The following is a 17605-nucleotide window of genomic DNA, read 5'->3' as shown; positions in this document are numbered from 1 at the left end:
GGAAGTGACCACAGCATGAAAAGAGTGACACAGAGAGGCTTAGGGGTCTGGTGCAGTGGTGCGGTGGGGGGGGGGGGCGTCCAGGGAGAGAGGGAGGGCCCGCCTGATGCCCGTCCTGCCTCCTTCCTGCGTGGTACCTGTGCTTGTAGAGATAGAGCACGAAGCCCGCAATGATGAGGGCGATGAAAGGCACCAGGATTGCGGCTGCCACCGAGCTGCTGTTGGAAGCAAAGTGGCGACCGATGGACTCGGGGTCCGACTCCAGCAGCCTGAGGTCTGTAAAGTCCCAAAGCAAAAAAATCAAGTCACAGAGACACAGTTTGAGGCTCTGTCGGCTGCCCTCCCTGACTACACACTCTTGGGGAGCAGGGCTGCCACTCAGGGTGCTCCTCACTCCTGCTCAGCACGGGAGGCAGGTGTGCCCAGGGCCGCCCGCCTGCCTCCACGTGCGCACTCAGTCCTTGGGGGCAGGGTCCTGCATGCATCTACCTTGTGCCGCTCAGATGGCACCCAGAGGACCACCCGCAGAGGAGGCTGAAACCATGGCTCAACGGAACTCTTACAAGGGTGCAGAGTAAATCTCTAAAGTTCTTTTGGCTGTAGCAGCCTTTTATCAGATGAAACCTTACAGGGACACCAAAATATAAGATAGATGAAGGCATAACTGTTCTGGTTGAAGCTGAGGCACCTCCTTCTGGAAGGCATCCTCCTTCCTCGCCCTCCCCCTGCAGACTGGGAAGGCTCAGAATAACACAAGTAGACACTGTGGCCCCCGTTAGGCACCCTGCTAACTGAGGGGCTGGAGCTCTGAGGGGACAGGATGTCTGCTGTGGAGCCAGGACAAAAACTGTGATTTTCTAAGGCATTTGCAGCGTGCCTGGTCATCTTGGAGTAGGTGAAGGGTGCTGTGTGGAAGACAGTGGTCTCAGTCCATGCAGCTCACGAGGGCAGAGCTGGGGCAATTCCGGGGGAGGAGCAGTGTGGGTGGGAGAGGTGGGGGCAGACCGTGGCTCAGTCCAGAGAAGCTTTCCGGAGCTCGGAGCCAGAGGACGTGCAGTGGACTGCCTCGGCAGGCAGGGGCCCTGGGGACGGGAGGTGTCAGTGCCTGGGGTACAGAGAGGCTCTCATGTACCCATGGCTGCCTCCTGTTTCCCCCTCCCCTGCTTCTGAGAAACCAGACCCCTCCTGCTATCAGAGTCTGAGGCTGGGCACCTGGAGGCTCTAGGCCAGGACCAGGCTCCAAGGTGTGGATGTTTGACATGAACGACAGGAAGCATGCTAGGTAAAGAGGCCACGGAAGGACCAGGGAGGGAAGTGGCCTTGACTCTCAGTTTTCTCATCTGTACAATGGGCACAAAACCAGCCTTCTAGGACTGGGCTAGGACAGAAACGACATCACAGTAAAGGCACCCTGGGAGCCCTAAGACACTCCACAATGTTGCTCTTCATTGAGGCAGGGGTGACACCTGAGGGCTGGCTGGGGGTGTGGCTGGGGGCCGTATCTAAGACCCAGTGTCCCTGGAGTTGGGGGCTCTCCCCTCCAGGTCTGAGCAGGAAACTTTGTCAAAGGTTGAGTGGGTCATGCATATGTGTTTGCTTTTGGAGAGATATTCCATAGCTTTTGTCAGAATCTCAAAAGGCGTCCCTAATCCCAAAGAGGCCAAGCACCCCCGCCTCACACTGTTCAACTTCCCCAGTCCTCTACCTGCCTGCGGCACACACGGTTTCTCTCCCACCCACCCGGGCCCACACTTCCGGGGGACAAGCACTAGTTACCCAGTCTTTGAAAGCCGAACTGCCCAAAGCCTTGGCCCTTGACGGAGCCTTGGTAGATGAAGGTGCCTCCGGAGGACTCTGACGAGACCTGTGATGGAGGGGAGCACAGAGAGCAAGTGGGAGGCTGCTGGAAGGATCTAGAACTCCTCTCTCATCGTACATGCTGCCCAGCAGGTCAGAGTCACCCACTGACCTGCTGCTCCGACACACAGGGTTTGTTCTCTGCCCACAGCCAGGCAAGGGTGGGCGTGACCGGGGAGCCCGGGGTGGGGCAGGGGCACCAACTACATGTATGAGGTAGGAGGAAGATTTTATTTTCTACTGGTCAAATCACTTAATCTGTCTGTGCCTCAGCTTCTCATATGCAAAATGAGAATAGTAACAGTACCTATGTCATAGGGTGGCTGTAAGGATGAAATGAGTTAATAAAGATGAAACACTTCAGAATGCTTAATTTATAGGCCTTAGATGCATGGTAGCTGTTATTACTGTGATGAAAAACCACCTTTTGGAGCATTAGGAACATACAGAGCCATGGTGAAAATGTCCCTTGCAGATTAAAGGTATTGGAGAGTTCGTCACAGTTCTAAGAGCTATTAATTTTTTAGGGGGCGTAGCTGGGGACCTAAACTCCTGCCACTGATGCTCATGTGACAGATGCAGACCCCCAAATGTGCAGTCTGGGGCCGCAGCAGCTGAGGGCATGCTGTGAGGATGCCTGCGCTCCTGGCTACTTCCAACCTATACTCCGTGGCTAGAAGCAGCCTCTGCCTGCCCTCCCCAGCTGTCCCCCAAAACACGCCTCACTGGCTATCAAAAGGCTCCATGGTTGTTTGGCATCCTAGGCAGTAGCTCCAGCTGTTCCTGGCCCTCTGGAGCCCCATCGTCATCTTCCTCTGGCCTGCACTCCTAGCTCCATGTCCCAGCTTCGACCCTCCTGGATGGTGGAGTCTATTGTTCCTGCACAGCTTTTGGGCCACGATGATTGAAGCTGGCCCATACTTGGATTACGAAGGGGACCTACAGATACCCTTGGGCCTACCAAGGAACTACCCATATGTGCCAGTCGCTGGAGAAGCCACTTGGTTCTCCTGATGTGCTTATGAAGCAAAGTCAACGCTGCCGCAGCCCTCCACCAGCTGGTCCTGTCCATGAGAATGCACTGTGACTCCCTAGCTCTCTGCTATTCTGCTCTACCACGACCTCTCGCTTCATTCTATGCTTTCTCTTCTAGCTCCAGCAATCCAAGACAGAGAAATGGAGGACGTGGCAGGGGATGCTATGCTCAACTCCACTATGTGTGACATAGGAAGGTATGGCCAGAGAAGTGTCACTGGAGACCCAGCTTCCACCTCAAGAAAGCCCTAGAATAGAATGTCTTTTCCACAAGGGAATGCAAGAAAGTCCTATCCCTCTGCCATGTCCTGGTCTCTCAAAGCTCTGCTAAATCACTGACAATCTGCATCCTCAAGTGTGAGCAGAAGTTCAAGGTAGTCATGTGAGACCCACTGCCTTCTTCCAGCTCCCACCCACCACGTCAATACCTTCAACTAGCCTGAATTCCCTCTGCCCCTGATCTTCATCCCTTGCTTTCTGTTCAAACAACAGAACTTACTCCAACTCTCTGGCTTTTAAAATCTTTTCCTTTGCCTGTTTCATTAGCAGATGAGGACCCTCTTGCTGCTCCTAGGCAGGGCCTCACAGAAAACCTCCTCCCAAGTTTCCAGATTGATCCTAGGAGTTCACACACCCTTTTGTCCTCCTCTTCCCTGTCAGTGATCTGGGAATCAGGGGAGGAGGTGAGTTTGCTGAACTTACGTGTCCATCTAAAGCCCAGTGATCATCTCTGAACTGATTCACAAAGATCTCCACCGGCCCTGTAATCTGGTACACCTGGAGTAGGAGATGAAAATCTTCTTTCTTGTAAGTTCCTGGGAAATAAAGTTCTGGGGTTACACATGAAAGATCTGGGAAAATTTCAAAACTAAAATTTGTGGGTTGGTGGGTGTAAGTTTCTGGGTGGAATTTCATGTGTAGATGTTGATATAAACATTCCCCACATACCTTTAAGCTGTAAGTGTAGTGTTGAGTGTGGGTTTGTGTAGGCTGAATGTGGTTATATGCAAGAATTATTAAGATATGCATATGTATGTTAATAATTGGATTACTGGGTTGAGGTTGTGATCCTATTGACACAGGCATGTGTGAGAATATGATTTTGTGTGTTTTAATCTGTCCACTGATGTACAGATAGTTCAATGGGTGCAACAGTTCATGAGGGCATGGCCATGGGAGCATGTGAATGTGTCTATCATGTGTGAAATGAGCAAATGTTATCCCGCAGTTGCATAGGTGTGTAGATAGGATTGTATGTGGGGTTGTGCATTAACATGTTAATTCACTCACACATTGATTTATCTATCCACGTATTCAACAAACACTGTTTTCTAAGGTACTTTTTCTGATTATAGGAAGATTGAAAATTGGGAAAATTTTAGAAAATGCCAAGATGCATGAAGAAAAAATAATTTCTCCTGATCTCACTAAGAAATAACCACGTTACTGTAAATAATTCCAGTTTTCTTTCTTATGAATGTAATGTTTTCCTTTAAAAAACTGGAGTCATATTTTAAATATATTGTAATGAATGCATTTCCCTTAACACTGGCATAATATTTCATCTAGTAGATCTACTATCATTAAAATACCCATTTCTCTATTTTAGGGAAATTTTCTAGTTCCAGTTTTTACATACCACAAATGGCCTTGTAATGGGAGCAGCCTTTATTTAAAAATGTTTGACTCCCTCCATATCTTCTTACGACAGAAATTGTTAGAAATGTAATTAATGGGTCCAATCATTTTCAAGCATCTTGATACAAATCACCAAATCGTTTTCCCAGAACTGTACCATTTTAGAATTTGGCCTTCATGGCTGAAACCGACCTGCACTAAGTGTTATCATTTAAAGACACTCTTGAGTTGATAGTGTAAGTGGAAAATGATGTTTTGTGTTTACTTTTTTTTTGATGATTGCTGAGAAATATTTTTTCCTTTGTTTGTTGACTGACTGTACTTTGGCTCCTGGGAAGTCTCTGCCCCTATTTTTGGTTCAGTTTAGGGATATCAGTCTTTTCCCTTTGTTTGTAGGAGTTCTTTATATATTCAAGTTATTAATATTTGCCATTTAAACATTTCCCTTTAGTCCATGGTGCTTTATTATGTAAAGATGAATAGACATTTCCTCTTCCCTGACTACCAGACAAGTCTGAGCCTTGCATGACAGTATGATGCAATGCCATTAGGCTCATCCTTGCTAAGGGTATGTGCCCATCCATCCTCCTGGCTTCCATAGAGAGGTCTGTGCCTTACCAGCCAAGTGCAGCTCCACGCCACTGTGGTCAATCATGGTGGCATTGACCTTGCTGTTGGCAACTTGGAAGCCAGTCACTCTGAGCATGGCTGGCTGCTTCTTCCCCTGGTATTCATAGGCCCCTTTCCACAGGGAATTCTTGGCAAAAACATCACCAGGAACTAGAGGAATTGAGAAATAGAGGTGAGGAGGACTTTGTGTATGCTGCCAGAATTGGGGTGACCTGATGACTGATCCCAGCCCACTCACTGGGATTGTTTCCTTTCCCCAACGTCTAATGTGGGGAGGGTGGTAGAACGCTCTGGCCTCTTCTCCTCTTGTGTCTCAGAGTGGATGGGTGGAGGGAACTGAAATAAATATCCACTCCCATGTTCATTGCAGCATCATTCGCAATGGCCAGGATAGGGAAACAACCCAAGTGTCCGTGAATGAATGAACAAATAAAGAAAAGGGTATATATACATACACTATGGAATACTAGACAACTTTTAAAAAGGAGGAAATTCTTTCATTTGCGGCAACATGTACGAACTGGAGGACCTTACGTTAAGTGGAATAAGCCAGGCACACAAAGACAAATATCATATGATCTCACTTACATATGGAATCTAAAAAAGTTGAACTCATTGGAGTAGAAAGTAGAATGATGGTTATAGAGGCTGGGGCAGAGTGGAGGGTGATGGGGAGATGGTCAAAGGGTACAAAGGTTCCATTAGACTGGAGGTATAAGTTTTGGTGATCTACTGCATGTCATGGTGACTATAGTTAATAAGAATGGATTGTACATTTCAAAATTGCTGAAAGAGTAGACTTTTTTGTTGACATGGAGTTTTGCTCTTGTTGCCCAGGTTGGAGTGCAGTGGTGTGATCTCAGCTCACTGTAACCTCTGCCTCCTGGGTTCAAGCAATTCTCCTGCCTTAGCCTCCCAAGTAGCTGGGATTACAGGCATGCCTCACCATGCCAGGCTAATTCTGTATTTTTAGTAGAGATGAGGTTTCAACATGTTGGTCAGGCTGGTCTCAAACTCCTGACCTCAGGTGATCTGCCCACCTCGGCCTCCCAAAGTGCTGGGATTACAGGCGTGAGCCACCATGCCCGGCCAAGAGAGTAGATTTTAAATGTTCTCATCACAAAAAAATAAGTGAGATGATAGGTATGTTAATTAGCTTATTTATTCCATAATGTATATATATATATAGAATAATATCACATTGTACCCTATAAATATATGTCTATTATTTGTCAATTAAAATTAAATTATTTAAAAAGATATAGACAGGGAACTAGAAAATGAGGGAGAGAAGAAGGGAGAAGAAAAGAGAAAAGGAGAAGTGTTTAAGAGATGGAGAAAGGGAAGAGGGGAGAAGAGAGAGAAAACTGACATGTCAGTATAGCATGGTGAATCGGAACATGGGCAAGTGAAGTCAGACAGACCCAGAGTCTAATCTTAGCTCTGTCACTTATCAGTTCTCTGATCATGTGCAAAAGGCTTAACTTTCTCCCTGTAAAGGCTATGCCTGTATTCCTATAAATGGTGGCCATCCCGTCTACCTTATCGGGGTTATTGTAGGGGTTAAATGACTAATGTTGTAAATTGTATGTTATATGATATTGCATGTGTAAAAGCGCTTAATCGGTGATAGCTACTAAAATTGTCATTCATCCTTGTAATCATTCTCTATGGCAATTATTATGATCTCTATTTTACTGAAGCTTAAGAGGCGAAGCTCACTTGTCCAAGGACACAGCTGGTCAGTGACCAAAATGGCACTCTAATTGAGTTTCTGATGGCAAATCTAGCCTCGTTTCCTGCATAATACACATGCTAATGTGATAAATAAAAGTAGAAGGTTCATAAAAGGATGTGATAGTCTCTAAGAATCTGGCATTGGCCAGGCCACATCTGCAGTCTGTGTCCATTTCTGGATGTGATACTTGGAAAGACCCCAGACCTATCTTAAACTGTAACCATTTCCAGGAAGCTCCCCAGGCATGACCTGGGTCGATGTGTTTGTATGACCACACACTGGCCAGTCCTATGCCAGGAGGGGCTGTAGTAATTAACAGTTCCAGAGCTTCCAGTTGGAAGGCACTAGCTCTTTCTTCCAGATGAAGTTTCTGCTTCCTTCAGGCTCACTTTCTTCTGAAGTCTGCCTGGGCTGGAGAGGTGGGTAGGGAAAGCCATCCAGATCTATAGATAGTTTTCATGGCCTTCCTCTAGGCACTCAGCAACTCTCAGCAACTCGTGTTTTCTGGCTAACTCTGTGAAAAAAGTAACACCAGTTTCTTGAGCCAATGATCTGGACCATACATACTCAAGGCTTGGGTCAGCGGTGGCTCCCGGGCAGTATTGATGGGTCTCCCACTGGGCCGGACCTCTGCTGGGGAAAAAGAGTGGAAGAAAACAGGTTCAGCTTTTGGTTCATACTCTGTTGGAAAAATAATGGCCACCTGTCTGACCTTAGTCAATGGGTTCTTTGAGATCTTGCTTTGGACTTACTATTTTTTAGACCAGGAGGTGGACTACTTTGATGGTCTGATGATGCTGTGGATCCCTCTCAGAATAAAAAAATATTAAGAGTTACAAAGGAAGTCCATTTTATTAGCTGGAGTTATTAAAATAGTAGACAAGACATTAGCATATAGTGGTATATGTGATACTTTATCACTATATTAAATAATGGGATCTAGCAGCGAGTCTAGAAATGACCATAATCTTGAAGTAGTCAGGAACATGAACAATATTTCATGATATTGGTAGCAACGGGAATGTAAACAAAAATCTCTTCAATTTCTATGGGTGACAAAGTCACAGGTGCTAACACTCCTAATGGTTGTTGTCTACGTTCAGAATTAAAGGAGCTGCTACATTCCAGTAAAAAGTAAAGGAAAATAAAGGTGTACATTTTCCCATCCAAGTACACAGACTCCCTGAATGCCCTCATTGAAAACTTTGGGGAGGCTGAGGCGGGAGAATGGCGTAAACCCGGGAGGCGGAGCTTGCAGTGAGCTGAGATCCGGCCACTGCACTCCAGCCCGGGCGACAGAGCGAGACTCTGTCTCAAAAAAAAAAAAAAAAAAAAAAAAAAAAAGAAGTCCTGTCCTCGACTGTGCTTTCCTTCCAGATGCCTCGCATGAAGGAGGAACTTCTACCCATCAACAGTGAGCTCTGTGAGCCCTGGTGTGGGTTGCAAAGGAGTGCATTCCTCCCTTGGAATGATGAGATTAAGACCAAGAAGCCCTCACAGGCAAAGCAAAGGCAAAAGCTCTGGGCCTGAGCCAGACAGCCAAGGTTTACGTCCCAGCAGTGTCACTTAATGACTGTATGACCTTGACTAGTAACTTTACCACTCAGAGTCTTTGCCTCCTCATTTGAAACATGGAAAAAACTAAAACATACTTCACAGGTCTGTGCTGAATAAATGAGGTTATGAACAGAAAGTCATGGTCAGTAAATATTGATGTCTTTTCTTCTTTTTGCAGAGAAACAATAGAAAATCTGCCTTGTTGCCATTAAGGGTGGGCTTCCCACTGTCTGCCCTGGCGGGGAGCACAGCTTTAGCAAACCTCCTTCAACTCTGGAGGTCAGCCTATGGCTGAGTACACAGAGTGCCGTGGAGAAAGTTTCTGCAGTGACTCAAGGCAAGTGTACTTCTGAACAGAATGCTTTGTCGTCTTAGGTTTCGTAAGAGGAAGGGAGCAAAGAAGGAGAGAGCATCTTATGTGTGAGGTACTGTGACAGGCACTTCTTCATTTACTCTGCTCTCAAAACTCTGAAGTAGAGATTATTGTCCCCATGTTACAGCAGAGAAACTTGTTGAGAGGCAGAGAAATGAAAGGGCTTGCTCAAGATCATAGAGTAACGGGTTGAATTCAGCTGCATCTAAAACATTATATATTTTTAAATAAAAGTAGCTATAATAATAGATTAAAATATTTAAGAATAAGTGTAACCAAACAAATGCAAGACTTGTACACTGAAAAATATAAAACATCTAAATAAATGGAAGGACATCACATGTTCATTGATTGGAAACCTTAATACTGTTCAGATGGCAATACTCCCCAAATTGATCTACAGATTCAATGCAATTCCTGCCAAAATTCCAGCTCTCCAGTTTGCAGAATTTGACAAGCCAATCTTAAAATCTGTGTAGAAACAAAAGGCAAAACAATAGGCAAACAATCTTAAAAAAGAACAAAGTTGGATAATTGATACTTTCCAATTTTTTTCTTTTCTTTCATTTAAAAAAATATTTTTATTTAGAGACAAAATCTTGCTCTGTTATCCAGGCTGGAGTGCAGTGGTATAATCATAGCTCACTGTAACCTCCAAATCCTGAGCTCAAGTGATCCTCCCACCTCAGCCTTCTGAAGAGCTAAGACTACAGGCATACACCACCACTCCTGGCTAATTTCTTCACTTTTATTTTTTTGTAGACATGTAGTCTCCCTAGGTTGCCCAGACTGGGACACTTGCCAATTTGAAAACTTACTATAAAGCTACAGTAATCAGGGCTGGGTGGTAATGGCATAAAGACAGTCATAGAGATCAATGGAATAGAATAGAGAATCCAGATATAAACTCATACATTTATGGTCAAATGGTTTTTGACAGGAGTGTCAAGGCAATTCAATAGGGAAAGAATAGTCTTGCCAACAAGTGGTGCTGGAACAACTGGATGTCCACACACAAAAGAATGAGTTTGGACTGTAACCTAATATCATAAAAAATTAATTCAAAATGGATCAAAGACATAAATGTAAGAGGTAAAACTATAAATCTCTAAGAATAAAACATAGGCATAAATCTCTGTGACTTTGGATGTGTCAAAGTTTCTTAGATACGACATCAAAAGCATATGCAACCCCCAAAATAGATAAGTTGGATTTTATCAAAATTAAAAACACTGGTGCTTCAGAGAACATCAACAAGAGAGTGAAAAGAAACCCCACGAAATGGGAAACAATTTGCAAATCATGTACCTTATAAAGGCCTTGTATTTTAGATAGAGAAAGAACTCTTTCAACTCAACAGTAAAAAGATAAATCAGTAAAAAATGGACAAAGTATTTGAATAGACATTTCTCTAAGGAAGACATACACATAAAAAAGTGATGAGCACTATTAGCCATTAAGGAAATATAAATCATTTTTGCACAATGATATAGGCAACAAAAGCAAAAGTAGACAAATGAGATTACATCAAACTGAAGAGCTTCTGCACAGCAAAAACAAAAAACAAAAAACAAAAAACAAAAAACAAAAGAAACAACAACAACAAAAAAAACCAAAAAAAAAAAAAAAAAACAAAAAACAACAGAGTGAAGAGGCAACCTATGGAATAGGAGAAATTGTTTGTAAACCATACATCTGATAAGAGATTAACATTTAAGGAACATATAGAAGGAACTAAAACAACTCAATAGCAAGAAAATAAACAACCTGATTTAAAAACAGGCAAAGGATCTGAATAGACATTTCTCGAAAGAAGACATAAAATGGCCAACAGGTATATGAAAAATGCTCAACATCACTAACCATCAGGGAAATGCAAATGAAACCCACAATGAGATATCACCTCCTACCTGTTAGGACTATTATAAATAAGATTAAAGATAACAAGTGTTGGTAAGGTGGTGGAGAAAAGGAAACTCTTGCACACTGTTAGTGGGAATTTAAGTTAATACAACCATTATGGAAAACAGTATGAGGGTTCCTCAAAAAATTAAAAATAGAACTACCATATGATCCAGCAATACCATTATGGAGTATACATCCAAAGGAAACAAAATCAGTAAGTCAAAGAGATATCTGCACTCTCAGGTTTATTGCAACATAATAGCCAAGATGTGGAAACAACCTAAGTGCCCATCAGTGGATGGATGGATAAAGAGAATGTGGAATATATACACAATGGAATACTATGCAGCCTCAAAAAAGAAAGAAATCCTGCCATTTGTGACAACATGGATGAACCTGGAGGACATTATGTTAAGTGAAATAAGCCAGGTACAGAAAGACAAATACTGCACAATCTCACTTATCTGTGGAATCTAAAATAATTGAACTAATTAATAGAAGTAGAGAATGGTGGATACCAGGAGCTAGGGTGGGGTGGTACTGGGGGGTTGGAATTGGAAAGATGATGGTCAAAGGGCACAGAATTTCAGTTAGATGGGGAATAAGTTCAAGATCTCTTGTACATCATGGTGACCACAGTTAACAACAATGCACTGTGTACTTGAAAATTACTGAGAGTAGATTTTGTGTTCTTCCCACAAAAAATGGCAAGTATATGAAGTTAATGGATATGTTGATTAACATGACTTTGCCACTCCACAATGTATACGTATATCAAAACATCATGCTGTACACTCTACATATATACAACTTTTATTTGTCAATTAAAAAATAATTAATTGGATGAAAATTCAAACAATAAAAAACACCACAATGAGATACCACTTTATACCCACTGATGATAGATACACTGAAACAGGGCAGACAACTGTTGGGAAGGATGTCGAGAAACTGGACCCCGAGCCTTTGCTGGTGGGAATAACATGGTGCAGGCACTTTGGAAAACTTTGGCAGTTCCTCAAAATATTACACATAGAGTTACTGTTCTCCTAGATATGTACCCAGGAGAACTGAAAACATACTAAAACAAAAACATGTGCATGTATGTTCACAGAAGCATTATTTGTAATAGCCAAAAAGTGTGAACAACCTAAAGAGCCATCAACAGGTGAATGGATAAACAAAAAGTGATGTCCGTATGATGAAATATGATTCATGCATAAGAAGGAAAGAAATTCTGACAGATGCCACAACATGGATAAATCTTGAAAACGTTATGCTAAGGGAAATAAGCCAGACACAAAAAAACAAATACTGTATGATTCCACTAACATGAGGTACTTAGAATAGGCAAATTCACAGAGGCAGAAAGTATGACAGCAGTTTCCATGGGCTAAGAGAAGGGGGAAATGGCAGTTATTGTTTAATGGGTATGGAGTTTCTGTTCAAGATAATGAAAAAATTCTGGAAATGGATAGTGGTGATGGCTGTGCAGTATCATAAACATAACTGATGCCACTGAATTGTGCACTTAAAATTTTATATTATGTATATTCTATCACAATAAAAACTTAATAAACGTACTTCAATAAATGTACTTTATATTACTACCATATGTGGAAAACAAAAGAAATTTACAAGCGATACAATGAAAATAAAACACCGTTAGTAAGTTCTAGCTCTGATATAATCTCTGACCCTGAAGGCTTCCCTCTGAGTGGCAGGATAGCAAAATAGTCATAGATCCTAAAGTTAGACCATCAGGGTATGGATCTTCAGCTCTTAACCTTTCTCAGCTGGGGACCTTGGACACATTAATTAACTTCTCTGTGCCCTAGTTTCCTCATATATTAAATAGCCTCATAGGATCTTGTGAAGATTAAATGAGTTGAAACATACAAAGCACTTAGCACAATGCCTGGTATCTGGTAAGGTCAGTGCCTATCAGAGAGTTTAATGCTATTCCAGCACTGAACTAATCCTTTATCCTTAATCCTTTCTCTCAAGACTGGACTCAGACATCACCTTCTCCAGGAAGTCCTCCCTGACTTCTCCTTTCCCCCACTTTAGTGCCCTTCCTCCTCATTCCTACAGCATTTGGCACATCTCCATGTTCCTCCAGGCACTCCAGATATAAAATCTGATAATGTGTCTGTCTTCCACATGGCAGGGTTGTGTTTTTTCCCTCCGAATCCCTCATGCTTAGTGCAGGCATGGGGCCTCATGAACTCTCAATCAATAGAGAACGAGTGAATGAAGAAGAGGGGAAGGAGGTCTGGGACATCCTCGTAACCCCAAGGGACCTACAGGCGGGTGCCGTTTTATCAAGGGTGTAATATGCGTAATGCGTCACTCCAGGTTGGTGGAAGAAAGCACTTTCCTCTGTCCGATGATGAAATGCGATCCTGTGAGTGTTTCAGCCGAGGCAAAGGGGGCAACCCTTGGGGTGGGTTGAGTATGCACCTTTTTAGACCGCTCTCTGGTTTGCTCTTCTAGACCCAAAACCTTAGAAAATCAGAAGCAGGATCCAGCTCCTGGAAATGTGATTCCTTCCTTCTCTTTTGCCCTCTTTCAGCTCAAGCTCAGCTGGCACCTTCAGCCTCCCACCCTGGAGAGCTTCCCCGAGCAGGCACACTCACCCAGGCAGATGGGCGGCTTGCCTGTCCAGCTGCCATCCGCCTTGCAGGTGCGGTGCTCGGAGCCACCCTTGAGGGAGAAGCCCTCCTGGCAGGAGTAGATGAGCGTGTAGCCCATGGAGGGCAAGTCCAGGGCCCCGACGTTGGCATGCGTTGGCGTTTCTGGCTGCCTGCAGTGGTGGGCTGGATGAGAGGAAAGACCTCATTGGACCGGAGGAGATTAGGGGCTTCAGGGGCCCTTTTGACCATTCCTCTGTTCCTAGATAGAATATCCTCTTCCTTCCCCTTCTAGTCCCTTTCATGCCAAGCATCCCCGCTCCCTAATCCTCTACCCTAACCCCAAGCTCTGTGTCTAGAGGAATGGCCAAGATGGAGATCATGTGGATATCGGCTTGGTTGACTCTGGGCATGGGGAACCTAGCCTGCAGCACCTCCTGAGGGGTAAAGGGGTAAAGGGTCAAAAGCTTGATCTCTCCACCCTGAGGCCTGGCCTTGTAGTTGTTAGTTTTTGCTGCCACTGGATAGTTTTTTCTTTGCTAAGGCATAGGGACTGCCTTCCAGTATCAGAAAGGCTTTTGTGTGGAAGTCCTCTGTGAGGCCCTAACGCGTAAGGACTACAAACAGACCGATGTCGGTTCACATGGGGAGTTGTGAGCTCCCTGTCATTCAGAGGATTCAAGCATGTCCCAGATGCCCAGCTGGGGCAAGAGGAATTTTTCTGGGATGTGGGTGAAGTCTGCACTCACGGACACAGTCAGGTGGGGTTCCACTCCAGGTCAGGTTTGGGAGGCAGGTCCTGGTGGTGGAGCCCTGAAGCAGGTAGCCCTTTTGACAGCGGAAGAGGACTGTGCTTCCAACCTGCGGCAAGGACACAAAGTCCCATCGGTCCCTTCCTTCCAGCAGTGCTTCCTACATCTGTCCTTTGACCACTTTCCCACGGCCCAACTCCTCCCCTGCTGTGGCCTGCAAAACTCTTTTTCTGATTCTCTGCCTCGTTAAATTTTCTTCCTCCTTTGAGGCAGTTGATATGATGCCTCCTCCACAAGGCCTCATCTAATACCCCGAACAAAGTTATAATATTACACTCTGTTGTGGACACAGTGCCTGATTCAGAGTCAGAAGACCCTGGATCCGAGTTCTGGCTTCTGCATTTACTCAGGACAGGCTGTGTGGAACTCTGTAAACCTTAGTCTTCCTAAGGATAAAGTGGGGATGACCATCCTTGCCACAATCACACTGGAATGTTGTGACACTCAAATGTGATGGTGGATTTGACAGTATTTTACAAAATGTGAAGAAGAGTGTAAATTAATTATCGTGTGTGTGTCCCTTTCCTCGATGAAACTATGAATTCTTTAAGGATGGGAGACTTGTCTTTACAGATATGGCCCCCATAGAATCTGCTGAATGAACTGCCACCCTCCCTCCCCTCTCCGCTCAGTTATGTTCCCCGTCTTAACCCCCCACCAGCCCCTCGCTGTACAACTCGACACTCCCGCAACTACAGTCTCCATCTCTCCCTACCCAATCCACTTGGTGTAATGTGGCTAGATCTGTTTCCTACACTGCAACTCGGATTATACTACTTCCCAGCTCAAACACTCATGTGTCCCTATTACCTACTGGAACATGGGCAAATGCAACGTGTAACTCTTAATTTCCACTCCCTTCTTCCAGGCTGAACACTTTTTATCTTGGATTTCATCATTTGACTTAACAAATGACACCTTTATCCATGCAGTTGTGCAAATAAAAAACCTCCAGTCATCTTTGATCCCTTTGACCCCACAATCCATCCCATCAATGAGTCCTCTTGGTTCTACCTACAAAACATATCCTGAACAAGCGTTCAGGATCACTTCTCACCTTCTCTTTCCCTGAAGTCATGACAACAGTGTCCTCCTTGTCTAAGTGCTTCTATTCTCAATTGCCTGAGTCATATTTCAAATGAAGAATCAGATTGTGTCACCTTCAAATGGCATTTTGGATAAAATCCAAAATACTTATCATGGCTTCAAGGCCCTGCAGGACCTGTCCCACGCTGCTGCCTTTGCAAAAATTATGTGATAGCTGACATACACAAAGTAATATATGGAACACATATAAAGTATAATAATAAAATGGACATTTTAGATTGAATCCACATGCAACTTAAGCGCTAGAACGTTACGGACATGGTTGTAATGTCCTAAGGCCTCTTTCCCTGCTCTGTTCCTCAACACTCCTCCTTAGTAAAGGCGGTCTGGAAATTTGTGTTAATTTCCTTGCCTTGTTAAAAAACGATCCTATCACATATGTGCATACATATCTCTAAACAATTTAATACATTTTTGCTGGTTTTAATATTTATAAAAGTCGTGTCATGCCACCTTTGCCACTTGATAGTATGTTTCTAAGATGCATCCATGTCATGCAGAGCTGTAGTTCATTCATTTTCTTTGCTGTATAATAATCCATCATGTGACTATATCCACAACCTTTCCTGTTTCTTGGTAACATGTGCAAGAGTGTCTCTGGGATATGTGTGCAGAGGTGGAACTTTTGGGTCATAGAGTGTGTGAACGTTTAACTTTACACACCAGGACCAAGCTGTTTTCCATCCTAGCCTCGCTCCGGACTACATTTCCTTCTCCTCTCTTACGGGGCTGAAGACTTGCTAGCTGGCCTGTTTTCCACTCCCTTCTTCCATGCTGAACACTTTTTTGTCTTGGATTTCATCCCAGGCTGCTAAACACTTCCCTCAGCACTCCTTTGCACCAGCCTTTCGTTCAGCCAGGAATGTCATCCTGCTCTGCACAGGGCTAGCCCTTCTCATCATGGAGGCCACAGTTCAAATGTCACCCTTCCCTAACTACCCTTCCTAAAATGGCAACCCACCCCGATCACCCCCTTCATATCACACTGTGTAGCATCTAGTGCTCTCAGAAGCTAGCTCGTTTATTTATTTACCATCTTCAGCCAGGTAGTTCCCTTCAAACAGGCCCCCGGCCTGTCCTGTTCCCGCTGTATTCCTAGCACCTAGAACAGTTCAGTGCCATAATAAGCACGTGCCGAGTGAGTACAGACCGAGTGAATAAGTCACATTACTTGACTAGATCCCAGCCTGTCATGTCCAGGTTAGTCTGATATTTTCCTGGGCAAGTCTTGGACTCCAGCTAATTGTCCTGCCTTGAACGCACCCACACTTTCCTCTTCTTCCTTTTCTCTGTTCAATGTATCCCAACCCAGACTGTCCAGGTTCTCTCCTCCCAAAGCTCATCTGAGATGTGTCCGCACGGCCTGCGTCCTGATGGGCCAGGCATGCCGACGGGCCTGCCTCATGTGTGACACATGTTCATTGCCACTGTGCATGAGCCCAGTGTCTGTGGGTGGGGTGGGCACCCTGAGAACAGAGGTCTGTCTGTCTCACTCATTTCCGTATTTCCACAACCACCCTGCCCGGGATTGGCGGGAAGCGTTCGTGGAACTCCACGCCACTGTCCTTTCTCATCAGTTTCTCTGATGGATGTTAGGGTCCTTCTGTTTCTGCACGGTGCTCCCATGGAGCACTGTTCAAAGAGGCAGAGGGCTTTCTTTCTGCGCTTTCCAAGCTCTTGTCCTCCCCGAGTGCTGTCCTGAGGAAGGTCCCTGGGTCCCCCTTTTTTTTTTTGAGATGGAGTCTCGCTCTGTCACCCAGGCTAGAGTGCAGTGGCGCGCTCTCGGCTCACTGCAAGCTCCGCCTCCCAGGTTCACGCCATTCTCCTGCCTCAGCCTCCTGAGTAGCTGGGACTACAGGCGCCCACCACCACACCAGGCTAATTTTTTGTATTTTTAGTAGAGACGGGGTTTCACCATGTTAGCCAGGATGGTCTCGATCTTCTGACCTCGTGATCCGCCCGTCTCGGCCTCCCAAAGTGCTGGGATTACAGGCTTGAGCCACCGTGCCCGGCCCCTGGGTCCTCTTATGGCAGTGACAGGAAGGGATAGGATGTAGGAAGGCCCTATCTTGGCTGACCTCCTTACCTGGTAGCCCTGAGAATTGTTCTGTATCCCAAACTGTGGCACGCCAGGGTCTGCACATGTGGTCAGGGTCGGATCTGGATGGCCAAAACAAAGACACAGATCACATGGTCATGGAAGCCTTCACTGCCTCGTCTCACTCTGGGAAATAGGTGTAGAAAAGAAAATGGGGCCACATTGTGACTTCCCTGCCCACTGAGATCCCCACCTGAGCCTTGGCCCTGGCTGCCTATTTGA

General features: G+C 44.9%; 1 protein-coding gene across 8 annotated transcripts in view; it reads right to left on the bottom strand.

Moving 5' to 3' along the window:
* Positions 1-17605, bottom strand: part of LOC105495216 (CUB and Sushi multiple domains 2) — a 656530-nt gene that overhangs the window by 5662 nt on the left and 633263 nt on the right. For 5 of the 8 annotated variants that reach the window (XM_071096447.1, XM_071096448.1, XM_071096446.1 and 2 more), the window contains 8 exons: positions 17372-17445; positions 14116-14227; positions 13373-13552; positions 7466-7531; positions 5149-5310; positions 3595-3707; positions 1777-1864; positions 138-276 (listed from right to left, as the gene is read on the bottom strand). In XM_071096447.1, coding sequence (XP_070952548.1) covers positions 138-276; positions 1777-1864; positions 3595-3707; positions 5149-5310; positions 7466-7531; positions 13373-13552; positions 14116-14227; positions 17372-17445 — 934 coding nt within the window. Of the gene's footprint in view, positions 1-137; positions 277-1776; positions 1865-3594; positions 3708-5148; positions 5311-7465; positions 7532-13372; positions 13553-14115; positions 14228-17371; positions 17510-17605 lie in introns of those variants that run through there. The other 3 variants (XM_071096475.1, XM_071096457.1, XM_071096465.1) reach the window with 2 other exon arrangements.

Source organism: Macaca nemestrina, chromosome 1 (genome assembly GCF_043159975.1).
Source record: "Macaca nemestrina isolate mMacNem1 chromosome 1, mMacNem.hap1, whole genome shotgun sequence".
NCBI classification, from domain to species: Eukaryota; Metazoa; Chordata; class Mammalia; order Primates; family Cercopithecidae; genus Macaca; species Macaca nemestrina.
Note: the sequence above shows the minus strand (reverse complement) of the source record. Positions and strands in the feature narration are given on the sequence as shown.